Consider the following 24,930-nt stretch of genomic DNA (forward strand, 5'->3'; position numbering starts at 1 on the left):
AAGGGTAGCATTATATCCAACTACATCACCTAAGTAATATAGTACACAATTTGTCATTTTCATTCTCTTTAAAAAACATTCACACCAGCCAAAATGGACACAATTAAGACACTTATATACAAGTTGAACTTACCTTCCAATTCCACAGGATCTACCATGTCTGGTTCCTTCAGTGTGCTACCAGAGTACATGCACCACTCTGGAACCTGGGTCCACCCATCTGTTAATATCAAATTGATGTAAATTTTTTTAAATCCTGTCAATCAATCTCTTAAACTGTATACGGTACACCTTTTTCCTATACAACAAGGTGGCTACATTTATCCTACATAACTTGGAAAAACACACACACTCCTTAAGTGCATGTGTAGTGGGGGTTTGTAGGAGATATGATGGTTAGAGTTAAACACACTTGTTGGATGGTAACACTTATATTAGCAGAGTATGAAGGGGGAGAGCCCAAACTGCCTGTCCTGTCACCTGCTTGGATAACGGGGAACTGAGGCTGATGCAGCGCGTCCCACGCCCTCATGCGGCATCACGTGATGTCATACAAACTAGTCACTAGGCCTAGCAAAGGGGCCGTGTATGTAAAACATGTGGATGGTACTAACTATGATACTCAGATAAGCTATACAACACATGTAGGGGATCAGCAACTATGCTGACACATGTTTATCTTATATATCATAGGCCCTTCTCACAGAACACTGGAGGGAGTAAAAGTGGCAAAATTACCAATAAAAATATGAATAAAAACAACAGCACACAGACAAGCCATTATTATAGAAAAAGTTTTACATGTGATAAGCTACTGTACATAAATCAATGTAATCCAATATAACAAAAGAGCCCACATGATTACTTTGAGCAATGCAAATTACAGTGGTACCTTGGTATACGTCCTTAATCTGTTCCAGGACCCTGGACTCATACCAAACTGGACGTATACCAAACAAATTTTTCCATAAGAAATATAGGGAAAACGGTTAATCTGTTACCATGAAAAAAATCCTGTTGTTATTGGCATATTATACATTGATGGGGTTGTATAAAATAATTTAAACTGTTTAAAAAAATATACTAAAATATGTAAATTAAACACTGCTTAATACTAAAATACATACATAAATACAAAAGAATTAGATGAAACAAATGCAAATTTAACCTCACTGAAAAGAGTCGAGTGCCTACTAGGATAGTGCTGAGAAGGGAGGAGGAGGAAATGTTATTGTTTGGAAGAAGTCTCCTTCTCTTTTCTGTCTCTTTTTCCTATTTGGACCTGGTTCAAGCTCACCAGGTTTGACGAAAAATCTGTCCAAAGAACTTTGCTTCTGCCTTCTCACGATGTTTCGGAAATGTGACATTGTCTGGTCATTCCAGACAATGCTATTATGGCTTATTTGGGCTTTGTTGGGGTGGTACTTCTCTGCAAAGTTTTTGACATCCATCCATTTGGCAGAGATTTCCTTGATTACTGAAGTATTGGCTTCCTCTATCTCCTGTTCCGAACCTGAAGGGAGTGCATCCATCTTAGTCTTGTGCTCCTCTTCTCAGATTCCTGCAGCTCCTCAGTGGTCAGCTATTCCCTGTGCCCCTCCACTAATTCCTCCACATCACCATCACTCACATCCAGACCCATGGACCTGCCCAGAGAGACAATATCCTCCACTACAGACACAGCCTCAAAGTCCCTTTCAGCCACTGCTTCTGGCTACAAATTCCTCCAAGCAGAGTTCATTATTCTGTATGAAACTTCCTGCCAGGCTTTGTCAATGAGAGTTATGGAATGGGTGATAGCAAAGTGATCTTTGCAAAACTCTCTCAGGGTTAACTCTGTGTCAGAGGTCACTTCAAAGCACCTCTGGAATAGTGCTTTAGTGTAGAGTTTCTTGAAATTACTGATGACCTGCTGATCCATGGGCTGAATGAGAGGAGTTGTGTTAGGGGGAAGAAACTTTACAGTGATTAACCCTTTGACTGTCGAAGGGCCCAATCCTGAAGTGTCTCCTGGTGTCGCAAAATATTCGAAAAAAAAAATTATTTTTTCTTATGAAAATGTTAAGATTATTTTTCTGATTGTTTTAGTCCCCCCAAAAAATTTTTCCCATCAGTACTTACCGAGATATAGAGTCCTGAACTTTGCTGAAATTGATCTGCTGGCGGCAACAGCGGCGACTGCCGCTCACCCGGTAAACTTTTATTTACTTGTATTCGATGGTTTCTTGTTTTTTTCACTATTTTATTTTTCACATAACTTTTGTGGCCTGTGAGACCAAATTATTGTGCAATGTTCAAATATACACTCGTTGAATGTAACACAATTATAGCAAAAACACTCGTATCATTATAATGTTGCTAAAACTTGTTTACACAAACAAACAATGTAAACAAATGTTTATTACGATTGCTTTATAATATATATACATATGTACAATCACTGGACACTTTATTAGAAGTGCTGCAGCTTGTGGAATTCTTTGAAACATGGGTATAAGCACAATGGTGTCTTGCACTCCTCACACATAAAACGAGTGTCTCTGCGTTTTTGTGGGCGTTTTGTGGTATGTCCACAGACAAAACACCTCTTCTGAGCATTTTTCTTGGCAGTAGTAGCAGGCAGTGGTATGGGGTAGTGATCACCAGGCCTCAGACGAGAGGACATGTGTTGATAATTTCGTGGGCGCTGGTCTATTGCAGGTGTTGTTTCTTGGTACTTGAATATTATTTGTCTGATGACTGACAAACAAAATTCACCATATTTGGGTTTCTTCTTGGTCTTCAACTTATACATATTATAAGCATTCAGCATGGAAATGTCAAGAAGATGGAAAAACAGTTTTATGTACCACTTATAACTCTTGCGAACACAGTCAGCAAACCCAATCTGCATGTCACATTTGTCCACTAAGCGCATACTGAGGTTGTAATCCATCACAGCTGCAGGTTTTACAATAGGTTCATTGGTCTCTCTATTCTGCTTGCCAGTCTCTACCATTTCGTGTCGGTGAACTGATGTCAGCAGAGTGACATCACGTTTGTCATGCCACCGAAATGCCATGATGTCATTGGCAGCAAACACCTGCACTTCACCTCTACGACTGCCAGCTTCGAACCTAGGCATATGTTTACGATTTCTACGCACTGTGCCACACACATCTGTCATGTTCACTCGCAAGAAATCACTGAGTATAGGGCTTGTGTACCAGTTGTCAGTATATAAAATATGCCCCTTACCAAGATATGGCTCCATCATTGTTCTAACCACATCACCAGAGATACCCAGTAACTTCCTGGTATCTTCCATTGTTTTACCGCCAGTGTACACAATTATATCCAAAACCAGACCAGTTTTGCAATCACACAGAACAAATAACTTTATACCAAAGCATTTCCTCTTGCTTGGTATATACTGCTTGAATGAGAGTCTTCCTTTGAACAAAATCAAAGACTCGTCAATAACAAGCTTCCTGAAGGGATAAAAATACATACAGCACTTTTGTTTCAGGTACATAAACACACGTCTGATCTTATATAACCTGTCGCTTCTGTCAGGCCTGGTTTTGTCTGAAAAGTGTAACATACGTAACAGTAACACAAATCTATTCACTGGTATAATGTCACTGAAAGCAGGGGTTGAAATCAGGCGGTCTGTCGCCCAGTATGTGTTGACACTATGCTTATACACATGTGGCATAAGCATTATTGTGGCAAAGAACAGATACATCTCTGCCACAGTTGTGTCCTTCCACTGGTGTAGGCGTGATCTTGGTGAAAGCATAGTGTTTGCCATGGTGTACTCATAGTACGTATTGCTTTCCCTGACAATAATGTCCATCAGGGGTTCATCGAAGAACAACTGAAAGCATTCCAGTTCAGTGGGATTGTTCCCAAGTGTACATGATGGCCGTATTCCACTTTGTCCTCCATCAAAGTCATGGGGATTGGGAACAAACTCGTCATCTTGATGCCAATCCCAGATGCGGTCAGCTGGTGCGTTCTGGATATTGTAATGTCGTTGTGGTTGTGCAGGTTGTGGTTGTGGTTGTGAGAGTGTGGGGTCGGCCGAGGCGGGTTGTAGTTGTGCAGAGTCAGCAGCGTGGGCACTAGCGTGGCCCGCTGCTGGTGTCACATGACTCATGGCACCGACACTATCACCACCACCACCTGCTGCCTCACTCACATCATTTATACCCATCGTAACAATATCGTCATCTTCACTATCAGGACGTGGTGTAGGGCCACGGGATGTGCTCCGAGATGTACTCCTTCCTCTTGGAAGAGCATATGGCACACTACCAGACCGCATGCGACGTCGTATATACTGCCGCTTCACTGGGGAATATTCACCCTCACTGTCACAACTAGAAGTGCTTTCAATAACCTTGAAATCACTATCACTTGCACTGCTCACATCTGAGTCTTGTACACGGGCAAATAGTTTCCTCTTTCGTCCTGGTACAGGTGAACATGAACGAGCCGGCCCAGCACCAGAGGTGGATGGTTGTGGGTCATCTGGGTTTTCATCACTAATTATGTTATCCTGGGTAATTTTCTCGGTCACACCCGCTTCAAAACCAGGGAATTCACTTTCACTGACACTATCATCACTGTTTGAGCTGTCACTTGGGAACAAAAGACCTCCAATCCGCCGAGGAGTGAGGAACTTCTTACCGTGAGGCATGGTGAAAATGGACTACCAAGATGGCATTCCCACAATGCACCACTGAGTCCCAGATTTTTTTCACAGGGTGCACACCGACCACTGAGACCCATTCTCTCTCGTGTAGGCCTACCAGCCCTCTCCCGCTTGATTTGAAGCCGCTAGAATTTATGCATATAGATACGTCATGCATATAGATACGTCTGAAGGAGGGGTGTTAATGTTGCAGTTTAAAAACTGTAGTGTAAAGCACCCTTCTGGCAAGACAGTGATGGAGTGAATGATGGTGAAAGTTTTTCTTTTTCGGGCCACCCTGCCTTGGTGGGAATCGGCCGGTGTGATAATAATAAAAAAAAAAAAGATACGTCAAACACGGTATCTCCCATGACGTACATATACGACCGCGACAGTCAAAGGGTTAAGTCAAACTCTATCAGCACACAGTCCTGCAAGCTTAGAGGGTGAGCTGGAGCATTGTCCATTATGAACAGGGCCTTCAGAGGCAGGTTTTCTCCTCTAAATAATTTTTCACACTTGCCCCAAACACAACATTAAACCATTCACTGAAATATTCTCTGGTTACCCAAGCCTTGCTGTTTAACCTCCACATCACAGGTAGCTGAGTTTTCTGCAAGTTATGTTTTTTAACCCTCAAACTGTCCAAACGTAGATCTACGTTCGCCTGCGTGGCATTCCGAATACAGTGGACCCTCAACCAGCGATATTAATCCGTTCCTGAGAGCTCATCGTTAGTCAAAATTATCGTTAGTCAAGTTAATTTTCCCCATAAGAAATAATGGAAATCAAATTAATCCGTGCAAGACACCCAAAAGTATTGAAAAAAAAATTTTTTTACCACATGAAATATTAATTTTAATACACACAAACTGAAGATTACATGCACAATTACATGACACTTACCTTTATTGAAGATCTGGTGATGCTTGATCATCTTAGTGTTTAGAAGAGGAGTGGTATTAGGAGGCAAAAACTTCACCTTAATGAAGCTCATGTCCCTAGAAAGTCGCTCTGCTAAGTCTGAAGGATGACCAGGAGCATTGTCTAATACCAGGAGGCACTTAAGGTCTAATTTCTTTTCAAATAGGTAATTTTTCACACTGGGGGCAAATGCATGGTGTAACCAGTCTTAGAAAAAGTCCCTAGTGACCCATGCCTTACTGTTTGCCCTCCACAGCACACACAAATTAGCCTTGACGACATTGTTTTTCCTGAACACTCTGGGAGTTTCAGAGTGATACACCAATAAAGGCTTCACTTTGTAATCACCACTAGCATTGGCACACATCAACAGAGTAAGCCTGTCTTTCATAGGCTTATGTCCTGGGAGTGCCTTTTCCTCCTGAGTAATGTACGTCCTGCTTGACATTTTCTTCCAAAACAGGCCTGTTTCGTCACAATTAAACACTTGTTCAGGTTTCAGTCCTTCACTGTCTATGTACTCCTTGAAGTCCTGCACATATTTTTCAGCCGCTTTGTGGTCCGATTATTATTATTATAATCAAAAAGAAGCGCTAAGCCACAAGGGCTATACAGCGCTGCAGGGTAGGGAAGGAAGCAAGGGAATTGGATGGCAGAAGGGAGGGGGGATGATCAGCAGGTTACAGAAAACAGCGGGGCAGGGGATAGTACGGGGGTAGAGGGTAGCAAGAGATTCAAGTAGAAAGGGCTGAAAGTATCAGAATCTGTGAAGTAAGTCAGTCGTTGTCAAAAAGTCAATGAGAGAGTCCGGATGAAAGGTGGGTCCATCAGCGAGAAGGGAAGGTAAAGAGAGAGCAGCGGGGCGAAGACGACGACAGAGGTAAATTCTGCGTGCTCGTTGATAAAGTGGGCAGTCCAACAGAATGTGGCTGACTGATAATGGAGCTTGGCAATTCTCACAGAGAGGAGCAAGACGCCTCTCCATGAGATATCCATGAGTAAGACGAGTATGGCCAATGCGAAGACGGGAGAGAGCAGTCTCCCAACCTCGACACTGGTGATAAGAAGACGGCCAGTAACCTATACTCGGTTTAATAGACTGAAGTTTGTTGCCAAGCATAGTAGACCAATGTTGTTGCCAACGGGTGTGAAGGTGGGAAGATATTACAGCAAAATAGTCCGTACATGGAATACCTCTATAAGAAACTGGTAGGTCATGTACTGCTGACCGCGCAGCAGTGTCTGCCTGTTCATTGCCCTGTACGTAAACATGACCAGGGACCCAACAAAAAACAATATCTTTATGCTTAGTAAAGATGCGGCGTAGCCAAAGTTGGATACGGAGGACTAAGGGGTGAGGTGTATCAAATTTTTGTATAGCCTGTAAAGCACTAAGGGAGTCTGAGACAACCACAAATGATGACACAGGCATAGATGCAATACGGATAAGTGCTGTAAGGATGGCATATAATTCAGCAGTAAAAATACTAGCTGAAGATAGTAAATGCCCTTGTACGACGCTGTCCGGAAACACTGCTGCGAATCCTACGCCGTCAGAAGACTTAGAGCCATCTGTGTACACAGCAATGGCATGAGAATGAGAGTGAAAGTGGTCAAGAAAAAGAGAGCGGGAAGCGACCGTAGACAGTTGGGCTTTCGAGCAAGGGAGGGAGAAAGAACAGACTCGAACAGCTGGAACTTCCCAGGGGGGTAGGGAAAAGTGAGATGCTACATGTACATAGAAAGGTGGTAGTTGAAGAGAAGACAAGAGCGAATGAAGGCGAAGAGAGAAGGGACGGAGTAAGCAGGGGCGGCGAACAAATAAAGAATGTCTACTAATATCAGTGACCATTCTATAAATGGAAGGATTGCGGAGATCATGAAAGCGTACATAGTAGCGCAGGCAATGGGCATCACGGCGATCGGATAAGGATGGAACGTTCGCTTCTGCATAGAGGCTTTCGACAGGGGAAGAGCGAAAAGCACCAAGGCATAAACGTAATCCTTGGTGATGAATGGGGTTAAGGCTAGAGAGAGTAGCAGGAGATGCCGCTGAATAGATCTGGTCACCATAATCAAGTTTCGATAAAATAAGGGTGGAATGTAGGTGAAGGAGGGTTCGACGATCAGCTCCCCACGAAAGATGAGCAAGGGTTTTAAGAAGGTTCAGCCGGCTGTGACAAGTTGCCTTCAGAGAGGTAATGTGAGGTTTCCAGGATAACCTACGATCAAAGAGGAGGCCCAGAAACTTGACTGTATCACGTTCAGGGATACGGGAGCCATAGAGGTACAAAGGATGATCGGAGATGACAGAGCGTCTAGTGAAAGTGATTTGGTGGGTTTTAGTGCTGGAAAATTTAAACCCATGTGTGGTGGCCCAATTGGAAACACGGTCGACTGCATGCTGGAGAGAAACTGTAAGGAGGTGACAGTCAGCGCCTGCACAGGCAATAGCGAAGTCATCAACATAGAGTGATGACCAAATATTTGATGGAAGACTAGAGGCCAAATCATTAATAGCAAGGAGAAAAAGTGTTGTGCTCAGAACACATCCCTGGGGGACACCTTCAGCTTGGATAAAGTCCGGGGAGAGCACATTATTAACCCGAACACGGAAATGCCTGTCAGTTAAAAAGTTCTTAAGGAAGGATGGTAGATTGCCTCGAAGGCCTAAGGAGTGGGCTTGGGCTAAAATATTATACCTCCAAGTTGTGTCATATGCCTTCTCAAGGTCAAAAAATATGGCAATAACTGAGTGGTTATTCGCAAAGGCATTACGAACATACGTATCCAAGCGCAGTAAGGGGTCTATGGTAGAACGTCCCTTACGAAAGCCATATTGACGAGTGGAGAGACTGTTGTGTGTCTCTAAATACCACACTAAACGTCTATTTACTAGACGTTCCATTACTTTGCAAACTGCACTGGTAAGAGCAATGGGACGATAGTGGGAGGTTTCATGTCCCGTAGTGCCTGGTTTGCGGAAAGGGAGAACAATGGCGGATTTCCACAGCTGTGGAAGAACTCCTTGTGACCAAATAAGATTGTAAAGGCGTAATAGGACTGCAAGGGCTGACTGATGTAAATGTTGTAGCATACGAATATGAATGTCGTCGGACCCAGCTGCCGATGATCGACAAGCTGAGAGTGTTGCCTCCAGTTCTTGAAGTGTAAAAGGCACATTATACTGTTCTTCTCTGAGAGAAGAAAAGTCCAAGGGTGCTAACTCTCTGGCAGACTTTGAGGAAAGAAATGAGGGGCATAGATGGAGTCCCTGAGAAATACGGACCAGATGATTGCCAATTTCATTGGCAACATCTAGTGGGTTTGCTATATCAACACCGGCAACCCGCAGAACAGGAGCCGGGTCAGGAGAATATTTACCACTCAGTTTTCGTACTTTTTTCCAGACTGCACTCATAGAGGAAGCAGAGGTGATGGTGGAGACATAATCTCGCCAGCAAGTGCGTTTAGCGTCACGGATGACACGGCGAGCGATCGCACGCTTCTGTTTAAAATCAAGGAGTCGCTCTGTGGTTCTATTGTACCGGTACCTGCCCCATGCAGCGCGTTTCAAACGTACTGCACGAGCACAAGCAGGAGACCACCAAGGCACGCATTTCTGAGAATGCCTGCCCGAAGTTTGGGGTATAGAATGAGAAGCTGCGGTGAAAACGGAGGACGAGAAGAGGTGTAAAAGCTCATCGATGGAGGACGAAGAAGGAACCTCTTTAAAAACAGTCAGGTGTGAGTAAAGGTTCCAATTTGCCCGATTAAATTGCCAGCGTGGGGTGCGAAGAGGTGGCGAATATGAAGGGGAAGTAAGAATGATTGGGAAATGATCACTGTCATGTAAGTCCGGGAGAACAGACCAAGTGAAGTCTAATGCGGCAGAGGAAGAGCAAACTGAGAGATCGATGCAAGAGAGAGTATGAGTCCGAGGATCAAAATGGGTGTGAGTACCTGTATTTAAAACATGGAGGGGGTGGGTGGCAAGAAAAGCCTCTAACTGAATTCCACGGGAATCACAGTGAGACCCCCCCCAGAGGAAATGGTGGGCATTAAAATCACCAAGTAACAGAATCGGTGGCGGTAATGACGAAACAAGGAAGGCAAAATCCGGAATAGATAATGCCCGAGAAGGAGAGAGATATAAAGAACAGAGCGTATACCACCTATGTAAGTGGATACGGGCTGCTGTGTAATGCAGCGAAGTATGAACAAATAGCTGATGGTACGGAATATCAGTGCGGAGAAGAAGGGCACTTTCATTAAAGGTCCCATCAGGAAAAGGATCTGAAGAATACAATAAATTATAGCCTGAGATGTGAGAAATAACAGCAGAGTGTAATTTTGGTTCCTGTAAGCAAACACCAACAGGGGCAAACTGGGAGAGTAACATCTGAAGCTCACCCCGATTACCCCTGAGGCCGCGTATATTCCACTGTAAAAAGGCCATGATTGGCAATGATAAAGATACTTGAAATCCGCAGGTAAGGGTTCCTACGGACTAGAAGGGTTAGAAAAGTCCACATGCGGAGGCAGTGGAAAATGTTCAAGCAGCGAAGGAACGGTGCGCTGTGAAGAAAGGAGTTGCGCAGATGGAGCAGAGGAGAGAGAAAGAGCGGAAGGTGGATCAGTGTCCATTGATGGTTTGGTCTCTGCAATATATTCAGAGATTGCTTCAAGTGTTTCGGAATTCAGAGATGTCGTATGGGAGACAATATTGGGAATGGTAGGGGGAGGATGAGTAAAGATTGGAACTGTATTGGACTGTACCAAGGTAGGGGGGGGCGAAAGGGTGGAGGGAACTGGAGAAGCGTGGCAGGGGACAGAAGAGACAGGAACCTGGGAGGTGGCAGAAGAGGAAGAAACTTGGGAGGGAACAGGGGAGGAAGGTACATTACGAGGAGGAGGGTGAACCTCTGCACTTGTAACTGAGCCAGTGAGAGGGGAAGAACTAGGGACAGAGACAGGGAGGGTAAAATGAGGAGGTGGAAGATGGGTAGGAGGTGTTACCGGACCTTTTTTTGACTTTTGAGAAGTAGAGGGACGATTGGGAAGAGGTGTCGTACGAGGTCTCGTCGATACTGAGGCTTGTAAGAGAGAACTCGAAGAAGCGAGATTAGACTGAGGCGTTGAAGTAGGGACGTCTGAGCCGAGGACAGCAAAAGGATTAGATACAGGAGTGATTATGGGAGAGGTAACCACAGAGGTGGGTGTAGAAGATGGGATACCAGAAGTGGGGGGACGTTTTGAAACACGGGAATAAGAAACACGTGGGAGTCTCCCTTGGAGGCGGAGATGAGAAACTGCCATGGCATAAGGGAGACCTTCTGTCTCTTTGAGGTAACGGATTTCCCGCTCGTTTAAATAGACCTGACAACGGCGAGAGTACGAAGGGTGAGCCTCATGACAGTTAAGGCAAGAGGGAGATCGATTGCAAGACGTATTAGAATGGTCATCGGCACCACAGACTGGGCATTCGGCGATAGATCTGCAATATTTCGCTGGATGGCCAAATCGCCAGCAATTTCTACACTGTTGTGGTGTAGGGATCACCTTTCGAACTTGTAACCGATGTCCTGCTATATAAACTGAGGATGGGAGTTCTCGGCTGTCAAAAGTTAAACGAGCCACATTGCTAGGGTATCGTCTCCGCCCACGGGCAGGAAGAACGTAAGTGTCTACCTTGAGGATTGGGAGATCTTGGAGTTCCAGCTGTTCTAGAATGTCGGTGCCACATGTCTGGAAATTTTGTTGAACTATGGTATGGGGCAGAATGACGGTACCACTACAAGAATTGAGGGAATGATGTTTTTCAAGGGTGACAGGAACAGTATCTATATGGGAAAGACGAGAGAGCTCACGAGCCTGGGTAGCATTCTGTACGGTAATGATGCGCGTACCGCTCTTAAGAGCATGAAAAGAAATATCTTTACCAACATGGCGTAGGAGTGCCTTGCCAATACTATGGTCAGAAAGATAGGCAGTAGAGGAAGTTGGTCGTAAAGTGAAGAATTTAGTCCACTGTTCAGTCTGAAACTGAGCGTGGAAAGGTAGTGAAGGACGTGTTGATCGTTTCTGAGAAGAACGAGAAGGTGAAGGTGGAGAAGTATCATCAGCAGGTAATTGTCGTTGACGTTTAGGCGTGGGACCAGAGTTGGTCCGACGTGGAACGGGTCGGCGATTTGAAAATTGCCGCACCGTAGAGGGAGAGGCCGGAAGCATAGTCAGAGGAGAGCGAAGGTCTGATAAATCGAAGGAGTCAGTCGAGGCCTCAGTACCTGAAGCGGGTGAGGAAACAGCACCGGCAATAGGTACAGAGGCATGAGGAATGTCTGAAGAGTGGTCCAAAGACGAGGCGGGGTCAGAACGGGGTGCGGTATCAAGAAGGGGCCCGGGGGTACCAGGTTCATGGACTAGGGCTGCCATGGTTAGGTTACTTCTTTCTTTTTGTTTTTAAGAAAAAAAAAGAAAGAAGAAAAGAAAATAAAAATAAAAAAAAGAAAAAAAAAGGGGGGACCGGGGAGGGATAGTTCCTAGGAGGAATGAAAGGGCCAGAAATCTCCCTCCGCGCCCAAGAGGACCTCAGCACCGCAAGTAGCGCAGATGCAGCATGGAACCCGTGCCATACCCTACCCATCATGCTAGTAAACTAACAATCCAGGATAGCAACCTCACATCTGCCGAGCTACCTTGGTGGACAAAAGAGAGGGCGGCCGGATATCCGCCACAAAGCATACCTCCTTCGGCCACCACCCCCGGAATCCGAAAGGTGGCTTCCAGAGATACACTCGTCGCCCGAAAGACACCCAAAGCTACTCCGGGATACCGGAGAGGGATCGGGACATCCCCAGGCGATCCAGATTCCACGGCAAACTACGCCACCGCTAAGAACCTCAACGGAATGGGATGGACCCCGGTATCCTTTCTCCTACCCAGGAACTAGCGCGCCTGTGGGAGAAATCCCAAAGGACAAAAAGAGGAAGGGCAAAAGGGAGGAGTGGGGAGGAGGAGGAGGAAAGGAAAAAGGGGAGGATGGGGAGGATGGGATAGGGGAGGGGAGATTGGGGGTAATTAGGTTCGGTCTGAGGAAGAAGACCGATAGGTCTAATTCCTCAGACCAAGAGCCTCTTCACCACGCCAAGGAGCCCCCCTTGAAGAGGTTTGTGGTCCGAACTGGCAGCCTCACCATGCCTTATCACACTATGAATGCCACTATGCTTCTTAAATCTCTCAAACCAACCTTTGCTGGCCTTAAATTCACTCACATCACTAGTTGCTGGCATTTTTTTAATTAAATCGTCATGCAACTTTCTAGCCTTTTCACAAATGATCGCTTGAGAGATGCTGTCTCCTGCTAAGTAAGTAAGTAAGTTTAGTCAGGTATACACAAATACAGTTACATAGAATTATCATACATAGCAGCATATGTGCAGAAAACCTAGGATAACCCAAAAAAGTTAGACAGAGTGACTTATCTGTTTCTCGTTTATCCACACCAATAACAGTCTCTCAACATCTTCTATCACTTGCGATCTCAGTTTCAAAAACATAGTTGCACCTTTGGCAAGAACAGCTTCCTTGATTGCCGTTTTCTTGCCCACAATAGTAGCGATGGTTGATTGGGGTTTTCTGTACAGCCTGGCCAGCTCGGAGACACGCACTCCACTTTCATACTTAGCAATGATCTCTTTCTTCATATCCATAGTAATTCTCACCCTTTTTGCTGTAGGGCTGGCACTAGAAGCTTTCTTGGGGCCCATGGTGACTTATTTTGCAGGTGCAGTCACTAAAAAGGCTGTGATAATATGAAATGTTCCGATTGTATGCTTGGAAGCGACCGCGGTGGCTGGCTGGCTTGTAAACACTGGCCAGAAGTGGACGCATCTCAGACGGAACGAATAGTGTTGGTCGAGTTTTTTAGCGCTAATCGAGGCAAAATTTTTGCGATAAAATGTATCGCTAGTCAGATTTATCGTTAATCGATGCCATCGTTGGTCGAGGGTCCACCGTATTTTGAAAATAAAAAAATAGTTTTTTGTTTTTAAATTAAAGAGGGGTATTTTCTGTGTGGTATAAGACAAAAAAAAAAATTTAGGATCAGTACTTACCGAGGTATAAGACCGTGAAGTTGGCTCTGGATGCTCACCTGACGGCAACATCCAGTCGTGCTGCTTGCAGAAGTGTTGCCGATTTGCCTTTTTTTCTCGTTTTTATTTTAATTTATATAACTTTTATGTTCTGATAATTACAATTTATAATAGTTCTTGTGATTTCATAGCCAATCTTTGTTCTGACACAAGTCCTAGCAATGTTTTAGACACACTGCAGTATGAACCTCCTTTAAGCATGGTGCTATGACAAAGGTCACAATGTGCTTTGCTGGAGGGGATAACCTTGCCTTTATATGGTTTTACTCTTGCACACACACATCTTTGTATGTCTGTCTGTCAGTCTATCTGTTTGCCTGACTATCTGTCTGTCTGTCTGTCTGTCTCTCTGCCTAGTTCTGCTTATCTGTCTGTCCAGTTCAGCTTATCTGTCTTTCTGTCTTCTGTGTGTGCCTGGAGTGTAATATGAGCTCCTTGAATAATTGTGTTATGACAGCATCAGATAACAGTGACATCTGATGAATGTGCACTACTGGAGGGGGAACCTTGTCTTTATATGTTTTTACTCTTGGTGTTTGCCACGATATTTGCTCTAGCTGGCGCTCGGTTGAACTGGTGCTCCCACAAGGTACTAAGTGCTCCCAGATTTTTTTCAAAGTGCGCACACTGAGTGCACAGACCCATTCTTTCATGTCTAGGCGACTCAGGCCTATCACACCAAATTTGAAGGAATGAAAAATAAAACATTGATCTATGTTCAGAGCCTGCCGCACGTGAACATATATCTACATGTTGACAGTTTAAGGGTTAAAGGCCCTCAGGTTTTCAGAGTGGTAGATCAGTAGAGGCTTAAGTTTGCAATCCTCACTTGCACTGGCACAGAACAAGAGAGTTAACCTATCCTTCACTGGCTTGTGTCCCGGTAATGCCTTCTTTTCTTGTGTAATATAGGTCCTGTTAGGTGTTTTCTTCCAAAACAGGCCTGTTTTGTCACAATTAAAAAATTGATGGGGAACAAAACCCTCAGCCTTCACAAATTCCCCAAACTCTGTAACAAAATCAATGGCAGCATCTTTATCATTTTGACCCATATAAGTTCTAGCACACGAGTCATATTCCCAACAAAGGTTGTATACCAAGCAAAAGTTTTCGTGTCCAAACAAGACATATACCAAGTTGGGCTTATTCCAAAGCGGACGTATACCAAGGTACCATTGTACGTATTCAATAAGTGCCTTTTTGAGAAGGTCTTCTTGATCTGATCCAGATCAACTGATAGCTTTCAGCAAAACTTTCTCCAAAATGTGCCAACGTTTACCTCACAGAATGCATAGATCAGCTTCATTTCAATTCCTAAGAGGCCTTCCACAGCTGCCAAAAAACAGGTACCCCCCCTTCACAAGGTAGCATGGACCAACATACTGCAGAAAATATCCATAGTAGAGTTACCACTGTCACTGTACACCAGAAACACACATTACACCACAAATTAATCAAACCTTTACCAGAACAACCCATGGCAGAATTTAAATCATTAATATCACTACTGGTATTCTTGAGATAAAATAGGATATCAACTTAGTCACCAAAAACTACAAGTACCAAGACTGCTGTTTCAACAGGGGATTCATCCAAGGATTCCAAGATACATTTTTGCCGAAAAAGATTCAACCTACAGATAAAATCATCATTACCACAAGAAATGATTAAGGAGGAGGTTCATAGTCATTTTAAACTGTTGATTATAATGCCAAAATGTAGCTCTTCTCAATGTTATTAACACATGCTCCTCCATGTTACAAATTTTTTAACAAAATTAAACCAAGAATCCCCTCAAGGAAGGTTCCTTGATGTTGGTGAGGGGCTCTTTATTTAGGAAATTGGATCTGTGCTCCAGTTCCCCGAATTAAGCCTGAATGCCTTCCACATACCCCCCCCAGGCGCTGTATAATCCTCCGGGTTTAGCGCTTCCCCTTGATTATAATAATAATAATAAACCAAGAATACAACAGTTGCTGTTATAACCTCTTGTATTCACTAGACAGAAAAACAATAACCACAGCAGATAAAAACAGTCTCAGTTTAGTGTTTGTATATAGACTAAATTGTTTGTGGAATTTTGTACAACAGAAATAATAACACAACCACTCTCCATAGAAAAATCATGTCTTAATATTATATTATAAGTACCCCCCCCCCCTCCAAAAAAAAAAAAAAAATAGAAAGTTAAAAAGATTAGAAAAAAGGAAGAAACACGGGTCTGTGTGCCATCTGCTGATGCCATCAAGCACTTCATAACTTTCAGCGCCATAATTCCATTAACACTGGAGGATTACATTGCTTCTGGTGTTATTGCCTACAGAAAAAACATTCTCTACAATTTAAGATTTTTTTTTTTTTAAATCTTGACCCAGAAGAGACATTTAAATTTGTGGCCTTACACAGTTTAATGGTTAATAATGTTGCTCTTCATAATGCATCCCTAGGCTAATGCACTGCTATTAGGCCTAATATACAATGAAGAATACCTGGTGTACAATGAAAATTTTTAATGTCTAACTTAACCACACATCCCCAAATTAAAAGCCCCTTCTGTGTTGGCACTTTGGAAAAATTTACCTGCTAAAATTGTAGAGAATCTTTTTTCTAAAGGAAAAGAAACAAAAAAATGCAAAATTTAATGTAAAAAGAAAATACACAGGCTTGAAGTTGAAGGTTGGAAGCAATTTGTACAACAATGATTTCTCCCAATTAGAGGCCTAGTCTTGGTCTATTTCAGTGCTAAATTCTCAGTTATTTCATAAGTATGACTTCTCTACTATCACAAGAAACTACCCATTCAGCAAAAAGAACTACTCTATTTTAAGTGCCTGGAAGTTGGTAATTTGGCCAATTTTACACAATATTCCACAAATTCAACTTTATAAACTATTCCAGCCACTAAAGCAACCTTCCCTCTGTTCATTAATCATGTCCTCAGGTCTCTCCTATATATTACTTGCCCTCCATTTTGAATCCAATGGCACAAAACAATCACTGTTTTCCCTATTTTTTGGCACATACTTCATAACTGAGAATGGCTGGTCATGGTTTTTCCATCCTAGTAATTGAAGCTGACCAAGTAAAAATCCATAAAACAGTAAAACCACAAAAACCACTCCAGAAAGCACCTCAAAGTTGTTACTTTTACCCAAATGCTAGATCAGAAGTTAGCTGTTCCCATCATGCATTGCATGAGAGAGGATTTTTTTTTATACCGCACTCACCCACTACATAGACTCATTTATGTCTAGTCCAAAATTTGCTGCTCACACCATATTTGGAGGCACTATAACTTATGCTAGATCTACAGCACAGATAATGATCCCAGTGGTGTAGACCTATATAAATAACTGGGGGAAGGGGGGGTGACATTGTAGATGTCTGTGATTGCCTGCTGGACTAGAATTGGTCTCATTCTTAGTGCCGTATGTTGAACTTTGATTATCCGGTACATAATATAACTCAGTTTCTTTCATTCTCAATGACTACAGGTTCCTGATTACCACAGGTGTCTGTGGATCACTGATTATTAAAGTGGAGTCAACAACAGGCTTGCAACTTGTGAATTTATTTTTGCCATATGTCTGGGAATTATTGCAAGTTGTGTATTGTCAGTGTGAAGTACTTTTTAAATTAATTGTTAATGTTGTCTTTTTTGGTATTATGTCCCATATATGGATTGCAGAACAACACATCATCATACAGTGATTTCTATGAGCAACCAAATCCGGCTCCTGCCTCCCCATGCTTCCAAGGATTATAACATTGGTGCTCTCCCCTATGGTCTATTTTATGAAAGTATTTAAATAGTGACATCCACAACTCTACTCCTAAATAAATGCTTTCTCTTTTTTTCTAAATCTGACTGACTTCAGTCCATTGCTACAAGTTCTGTCTAAGATATCTTCAGCACCATATGTATATCCTCTTTATTTTCTATTACACACTTCATTTATGTTTATTTCTCGGTTATGCTAAATTATTTAATATACAGTTAACCAACATGATAAGATAATTTCTGATACAGTATTGTCATTATCAGTATTTAATGTGCTGTTCATAAGTAAATTTTCCATTTGCAATTTATCTCCAATAAATTAGCAAAACACTCACTGGTTCTACCAAATGCATCCTCATGACATATGGGGAAACATCCTCGTGACATATGGGGGAGGGACATCTCTCTCAGATTGTGCTGTGACAAAACATACTTATATAGTATTACTTATTTTTTGTCTTCAGGTTGTGATTTGTTTAGGACTCAGGGGACAGTGTGTATTATAAAAGTTTTGGATTTTATTAAGACTGTCAGTTACTCTTGTATGTAGTCAGTAGGCTTAATAACTTGTGACTGCATCTGCTCACACTAACTTAAAAATACACTGTACAATACAGTGTACAGTGCCTGCACTCTAAAGGAGGGATTTAGGATACAGTAGGGCCCCGCTTTATGGAGTTTCACCTTAATGGCATTCCGCTAATACGGACATTTCAAATTATGACCAAAACTCACTATACGGCTCCCCCCACCTGACTTTCTAATAGTCACCGCGCCCCATCTGGCTTGTTTACATTTTCCGTGAGCACTGTGTCTCTCCATTATGTCTGGAAACTTTCTAAAATTTCAAGTGTTTTAAAGTTATTTCATGCTTTATACTCTGATAATTATACTTATGTGTACCTGCACCTAAATAAACCCATACGCTGTGCTGGCGTGCAGGTACACATTAACCCTTTGAGAGTCCAGAGGCCAAATCTCAGAGTGACAGCCAGGGTCCAAGAATTAAAAAAAAAAATATTTTGTTTATTTTTTCTTATGAAATGGTAGAGAATCTTTTTCTGAAGGTAATAAAACAAAAAGTATGAAATTTGATGAAAAATTGACGAAATTAAGCTCTCGTGAATTTTTGCTACGTTAGCAATATTTACACATTGGTGATTTTGCCGACTTTGACTTCCATTTCAGGCCAATTACATTATTCCAGTCGACCAGTTTCTTGTACAAGAAAGGTATACAGTACTGACAAGTTGAAAACTGAAACGCATGTGCAGCATCTGGGTATCTTTATTGTAGATGTTTCACCATCCAGTGGCGTTATCAATACAGATTCTAGGATATAATTTGAAGACAGTAGAACTATATACAGAAGATGAGGTAATCAGGCCCTCAGCCTTGGACTTGGTGTAAAGAGCACCGTAGTCGTGAAGATTCTGGAGCAGAGGCAGCACCAGTCTCCTTGCCTCTGCTCCAGAATCTTCACGACTACGGTGCTCTTCACACCAACTTTAAGGCTGAGGGACTGATTACCTCATCTTTTATATATAGTTCTACTGTCTTCAAATTATGTCCTAGAATCTGTATTGATAAAGCCACTGGATAGCGAAACGTCTACAAAAAAGATACCCAGATGTTGCACATGTGTCTCAGTTTTCGACCAAATTCTTAGCTACCATATTTTGCTAGTATTACTTCGATTTTATTGACTGAGCACAAGAAATCACACAGTCAACTCTTTCAATTACCCAATAATGTGATCGGAAATTAGTAATTTGGCCAATTTAACATAAAGTTCAAAATATTCCAGTTTCAAAATAGGGTCCAGAATAAACAGTGCAGGCATTCCTGGCACTAAACTAACATTTCCTCTGTTCATTAGTTATGTTTTCAGGCTTTACAAATGAATCCCATTTTGATTTTTTATTCACATAATGATTATATATTATAATCAAAAAGAAGTGCTAAACCACAAGGGTTATACAGCACAGCAGGGTAGGGAAGGATGCAGGGGTAATGGGTAGCAAGAGGGAGAGGGATGATTTTTAGGTTATTAAGTGCAGCGGGGCAGAGGATAGTGCAGGGGTAGAGGGTAAACGAGCAATGTTACTAGGAAAACACCTTCGCCCACGAGCAGGCAGGATGTATGTATCTACCTTGAGAATAGGGAGATTCTGAAGGGCTAATTGTTCTAAAATATCCTCGCCACAAGACAAAAAATCACTCTGTACAATGGTATGTGGTAAGACCACAGTACCACTGCAAGAATTAAGAGTAGCGTGCTCACGAACGGTGACTGGTAAGTTATCTATGGAAGTGATGCAGGAGAGACCATGAGCTTGCTCTGAATTCTGCACTGTTACGACACGCATGCTGCTTCGAAGAGCATGGGAGGATATATTTTGGTCAACGTGCCGTAAAAGAGTTTTACTAATTCCATGATCAGAAAGATAATCAGTGTGAGACGTCATTTGTAAAGAAAAGAATTTTGTCCATAGCGTACTCGTTAGTCCGGTATGCAAATGCAGTGAGTATCGTGTAGGTCATTTTTGAGTGATCATTGACGAACTGTCACCAGTAGGTTGTCTTGGATGTTTAGGAGTAGAACCGCGGGCGGTTTGACCTGAGGGAGGTGGGCAATCTGAAAACCGTCACACCATATTCGAGGAAGCCGGATGCATTGTGAAAGGCATGCTAGAAGCAGCAGCATGAACAGAAACGCTGCAGTACCTGAAGCAGGTGACGAAGCTTCACCGGCAGAAGGTACAGGGGTATGAGAAGAGTCAAGAGAATGGTCTGATAATGAAGCCAGGTCAGAACAGGGTGTGGGATCAGAATGGGGCCTGGGATGAGGAAGGGTTTCACTGGGTGAAGACTTTGGAGCAGAGGAGTGCCAGGGGATAGGGAAGGGAGGATTGGGGGGTACTTAAGACTCAGTCTCAGGAAGAAGACCAAAGGATTTGATTCCTGAGACCAAGAGCCTCTTCACCACATCAAGGAGCCCCCCTTTCATTGAAGAGGATTCACATAATGAATTTTTATTCACCCCAAAAATAGATGATTTACTGTTATGCAATATTGTAATAATTGTATAAATAATATCATCACATTTGTGAATGTACATTAGACCCACCAGCTAACGCATATTAGGCGCATGACGTCATTTGTTTACTCTTGAACATCAAAAAAATTGAACATTTCTGCTACTTTGAGCTCAGTTTCAAGGTACTTTCAGTACTAAAACCAATCAAAATCATCTCTATTTCTGTAATACATATATCTTCCATTCTATCAAATGAGACCAAGAAATCACAAATACAACTGTAAGAAACATATGAAAAAAAAAACGCAAAATCGCCGTTTTAATCCAGAATTATGGTCACAGTTTTTTTTTCTATCATGCACTGCGTGCTGCAGGATTTTTTTTATGTGGTGCACACTTACTGCATGGATGTATTTTCTCATATTTAGGCCCAAATTTACTGCTCACAGTTTATCTGAGTGAGCTGAGCTCATGGCATAGAACTATGGCTTGGAGCCTAGATTCAAAGCTATAGAACTACGGGATGGACCCTCAAAGGGTTAAAATCACTAAGAGTGTCTTATTAGTCTTGAGCATGCCATATTAATAATAATAATAATAATAATACATGTATGCAATAATAATCACTGGGGTGTATTAAATGTCATTTACGTATTACATTAATATAAACATTTTCATTAATCCATCTATGATTTTTTTTTTCAAAATTATAAAATAAACATGCTGTATAACATATAAACATCCCACAGTAGAATAAATTAACATAAATATGAGATGTTACATGTATGAACCAAAACCAGACGCATTCGTCTGCATGTCTCTCCTCTCTCATTTACTCGTTCTCTCTCTCTCTCGTTTATTTGTTTTACCTCGTTTACTCATCTCTCACCCTACATTAAGACTACAAATATTTTAAGGTAAATAATTAGTGTATTGTATATGCATTTTATCACTCTAGGGCACTTTAACTGCTGTAGTATATTATGTGTAGGTGGGGTGTCCTGGCCGGCTACCATACCTCCTACTCCTGACTTTCTGCTCACCCTGCATTAAGACTACAAATATTTTAAGGTAAGTAATGAGTGTACTGTGTGTATTTTACTTTTTATTGTTTTTAATGCCTAGTTCTGTTGCTAACTTAATATATGTTAGTGTAAACTTGTTATCTGGTATTTATATGCATTTATAAGTGGAAAAAAAGGCATTCTGCTTTCCGATGGTAGCCTGGAACCCAACCTGCCATATAAGTGAGGCCCTAATGTATTTGCTGTTTAGAGGGCCATCTAAACTGCCATATCTGCATGCCTCTGGCAAGACAAGTGATAGTGTAAATGATGGTGAAGTTGTTTCTTTTTCAGGTCACCCTGCCATGAGTTTGTCTCTTAAACCTGTGATTTAAAGTTTCTTCTTCATGCTTTATTATGAAGTCTAATTTCAAGTTCTTTAATGGTACAGCCTCTCCTCACTTAGCGACGTACTCATTACCAACTGCCTGGACTTACAACCAGTTCTCCAACCAGTATGCAAATTTAAGTAATGTATACTAGAGCTGATTTCCTCTATTCTGTTTATTACGGTATACAGTACACTATTATATAAACATTTAAAAATATACTAAAAATGTTATAAATGGTGCAAAGGTGACATTAAAATATCTAAAGACGGTTGACACAAACCCACTACCAGTACAGTATGCTCCTCGCTTAACGATCAATCCACTTACTGACTTACTCTTAGGAATGGAACCCCATCATTAAGTGAGCAGAGGCTGTATATGATAAAGGTGAAGGATACATGTGCCACCCTGTTGTATTTCTGAAGTGGTATACTGGACATGTGAAAATATGGAGTACATTAATATTCTGTGCACAACACTTGAAGATCTTGAAAAATAAATGTTTTGTTTATTTATGCATGTGATTGAAACAATGCAAATATTTGCTATTTGGAACATAATGAACTGAAAACTCATAACTGAAAAAGAATTCTTATGAAAGCAATCGGAAAAATTCATAAAAACCTTTACAAATACTGTAATGTATTTGTATAATGCAAAACAATATGTAAAAATAAAAATATAATAAAACAAAACTTAACTTGGTGTAATATTTTGAGTTTGTCTTATATTTGAGAGTTCACATAAAAACTCATTTTGTATCTAATGTATAGCATTTCAAAATGCCCATAGATAATCAGCATTATACTGCATAGTTAGCATGAAATTAATTTACAGGCAAGTTGTTTATCTGGCATACTGCATTGGTATTATTTTTTAAATTTATTTTAATATTCAAGCATATTTATGCCTATTAATGGCACCAAAAATTATACATGCCAATTTCTCCATAAAGTACACAGCAAGGAAAAAAGACACGTGCACAGTTTGAACACACCTGTACTTTTGGTGAACTGCACCGAATGATAGGCAAACTAAATGTCTGACACGAAGAGACTGGCCTCTAAATTTATCTAGCATCTAATGTCAATGAGTGCCATCGAAAATGTTATGAAGGTTAGAAAAATACAATATATATCATCATGCATCAAATATTTAGAGGCCCGACCCTTGGCACTGAGTGCACAACCTAGAGCCAAAAATATTGGAACAATGGAAAGGGAGAAAAAAGTTGTATTTTCTAGCTGATATCAAGTAATACTAATCATTGAGATGTGCACAAAGCATACATTCACAGGTTTTCACTCCGGTGTCTAGCAGAGAGAAATAAAAATAATTACTATAAAAAAAAAACAGTGCCCATGGTGGTTGTTAATAAAAGCAGTTTCATGGTGTTTCTTAATCCACATTGTACTGTAATTCTAAGAAAATTTTAGGAATATTCTTACGAAACTTCCTCCTATGGCCTCTCGTGTAATGAGAGCGTGTACTTTCTGGAAAATATTCACAAGAAATTACTGTAACATGGAAAAGTGAAGGAGGAACACTTTATTAACCCATACAATACTAGGTACACTGAAACATTTTAACCTGCAGCTGGCTTGTGCTCAGTACTTTGGCTTCAAGCAATGTCATACAAAAATTAAATCAGAATTATTAAGAATAAACTAATAAAGTTTATCCTGAAATTTTCACTGAAAATAACTCCTCTGTTTTATTAAAATTCCTTCTAAAAAAAATAGTAATACTGTAAACAGATAATTATTTCTTGATTAGTGTGTGGCCAGGTCTAAGCATGGCAGCTAGTTAGCTGCTGAATGTTGTGCAGCTGGAAAACTTAAAGGTGCATGTAGAGTCAAGGCAAAAATTTCCAAGAAGAAAATATGCAAGGCATGAAAACATTGATAAAATATTGCCTTTTTTTATACAGGTTAGTAAACCCACTAAAACACCTACCATATATGATTTTGTGTCATCTGTAAAACATGAGGAACTTGATAGATCAACATGAGCAACATGAGCCTTAAAAAAAAAAAATAATGTAGATATTTGAAGCTTACTCCAAGCTATTCAGTTTGTGGCCAGTTTATTGAACACCATCATTTTACTCCTTAAAATATTCTTAAAATTTTGGGGTAAAATTCTAGAAGTATTCACCAGTACTCAGTACTAGTATTTTGGTCAAAATATGGCATTACAGTACCTGTGCCTATTGTTACATAATTATGAAATTATTCTATATGGAATCACTAATCAGTTTATTCATTAACAGTATTTTTGAAGATAAACTGTTACAGTTCTGAACTAATTAGAATATAATATGCATATTTTCTAACTCATTCTCCACAGAAAATGACCAGGAAATGCATAAATTATAAAATGGGAACAAACTGAAGTCTGGTTGGCTTTCATATGCAGAGTTTGAGACATTGCAATTTGCAACAAATAGGGAAGTCATCATGTGTCATCTTGCTCACTGTAAAACACAAGAATCTTTTAAGGTTTTCTATGAAGCTATGGCTATCTCTATAAAATAAGTATTGCACACTTTTTAATACACAAAAGAAAAGTAAAAATGCCATCCATATGTGATATTACAAGGATTTTTTTGTTATGAGCTACATAGCCTTAGAAGAGAAACTACTACCTGTTCCTTTATCACTTAAATATACTGTAGCAATAACAAAAAACTATCAGCAAAGTCTGTGATCTGTGTAAATAAATACAATGCAGATGCACTTTACATAAACTAGATTTTTACTTATCCAGGCTGGCTGCGAGAGCCTACTATTGGACAGGATTAGCACTTCACATAAATATAATAATAACACTACATTAACTATTCTCCCAAGAGAATATGCATTATTTCTTTTTAAATTCAATATTAAGTGACATCTCTGGTACATGAAGGTATAAATTAATACCCATCTATACAACTATGAAATTTTTTCAGGT

General features: G+C 41.1%; 1 protein-coding gene across 9 annotated transcripts in view; it reads right to left on the minus strand.

The window, feature by feature from the left end:
* The window catches only part of LOC128694738 (constitutive coactivator of peroxisome proliferator-activated receptor gamma), a 173,513-nt gene that overhangs the window by 41,234 nt on the left and 107,349 nt on the right, over positions 1–24,930 (minus strand). For 8 of the 9 annotated variants that reach the window (XM_070095958.1, XM_070095963.1, XM_070095961.1 and 5 more), the window contains exons 9-10: positions 23,424–23,468; positions 134–220 (exon numbers count right to left, since the gene is read on the minus strand). In XM_070095958.1, coding sequence (XP_069952059.1) covers positions 134–220; positions 23,424–23,468 — 132 coding nt within the window. The remainder of the gene's footprint in view (positions 1–133; positions 221–23,423; positions 23,469–24,930) is intronic. The other variant, XM_070095966.1, reaches the window with a different exon arrangement.

The sequence above is a fragment of the Cherax quadricarinatus genome, chromosome 51 (genome assembly GCF_038502225.1).
Source record: "Cherax quadricarinatus isolate ZL_2023a chromosome 51, ASM3850222v1, whole genome shotgun sequence".
Taxonomy (NCBI): domain Eukaryota; kingdom Metazoa; phylum Arthropoda; class Malacostraca; order Decapoda; family Parastacidae; genus Cherax; species Cherax quadricarinatus.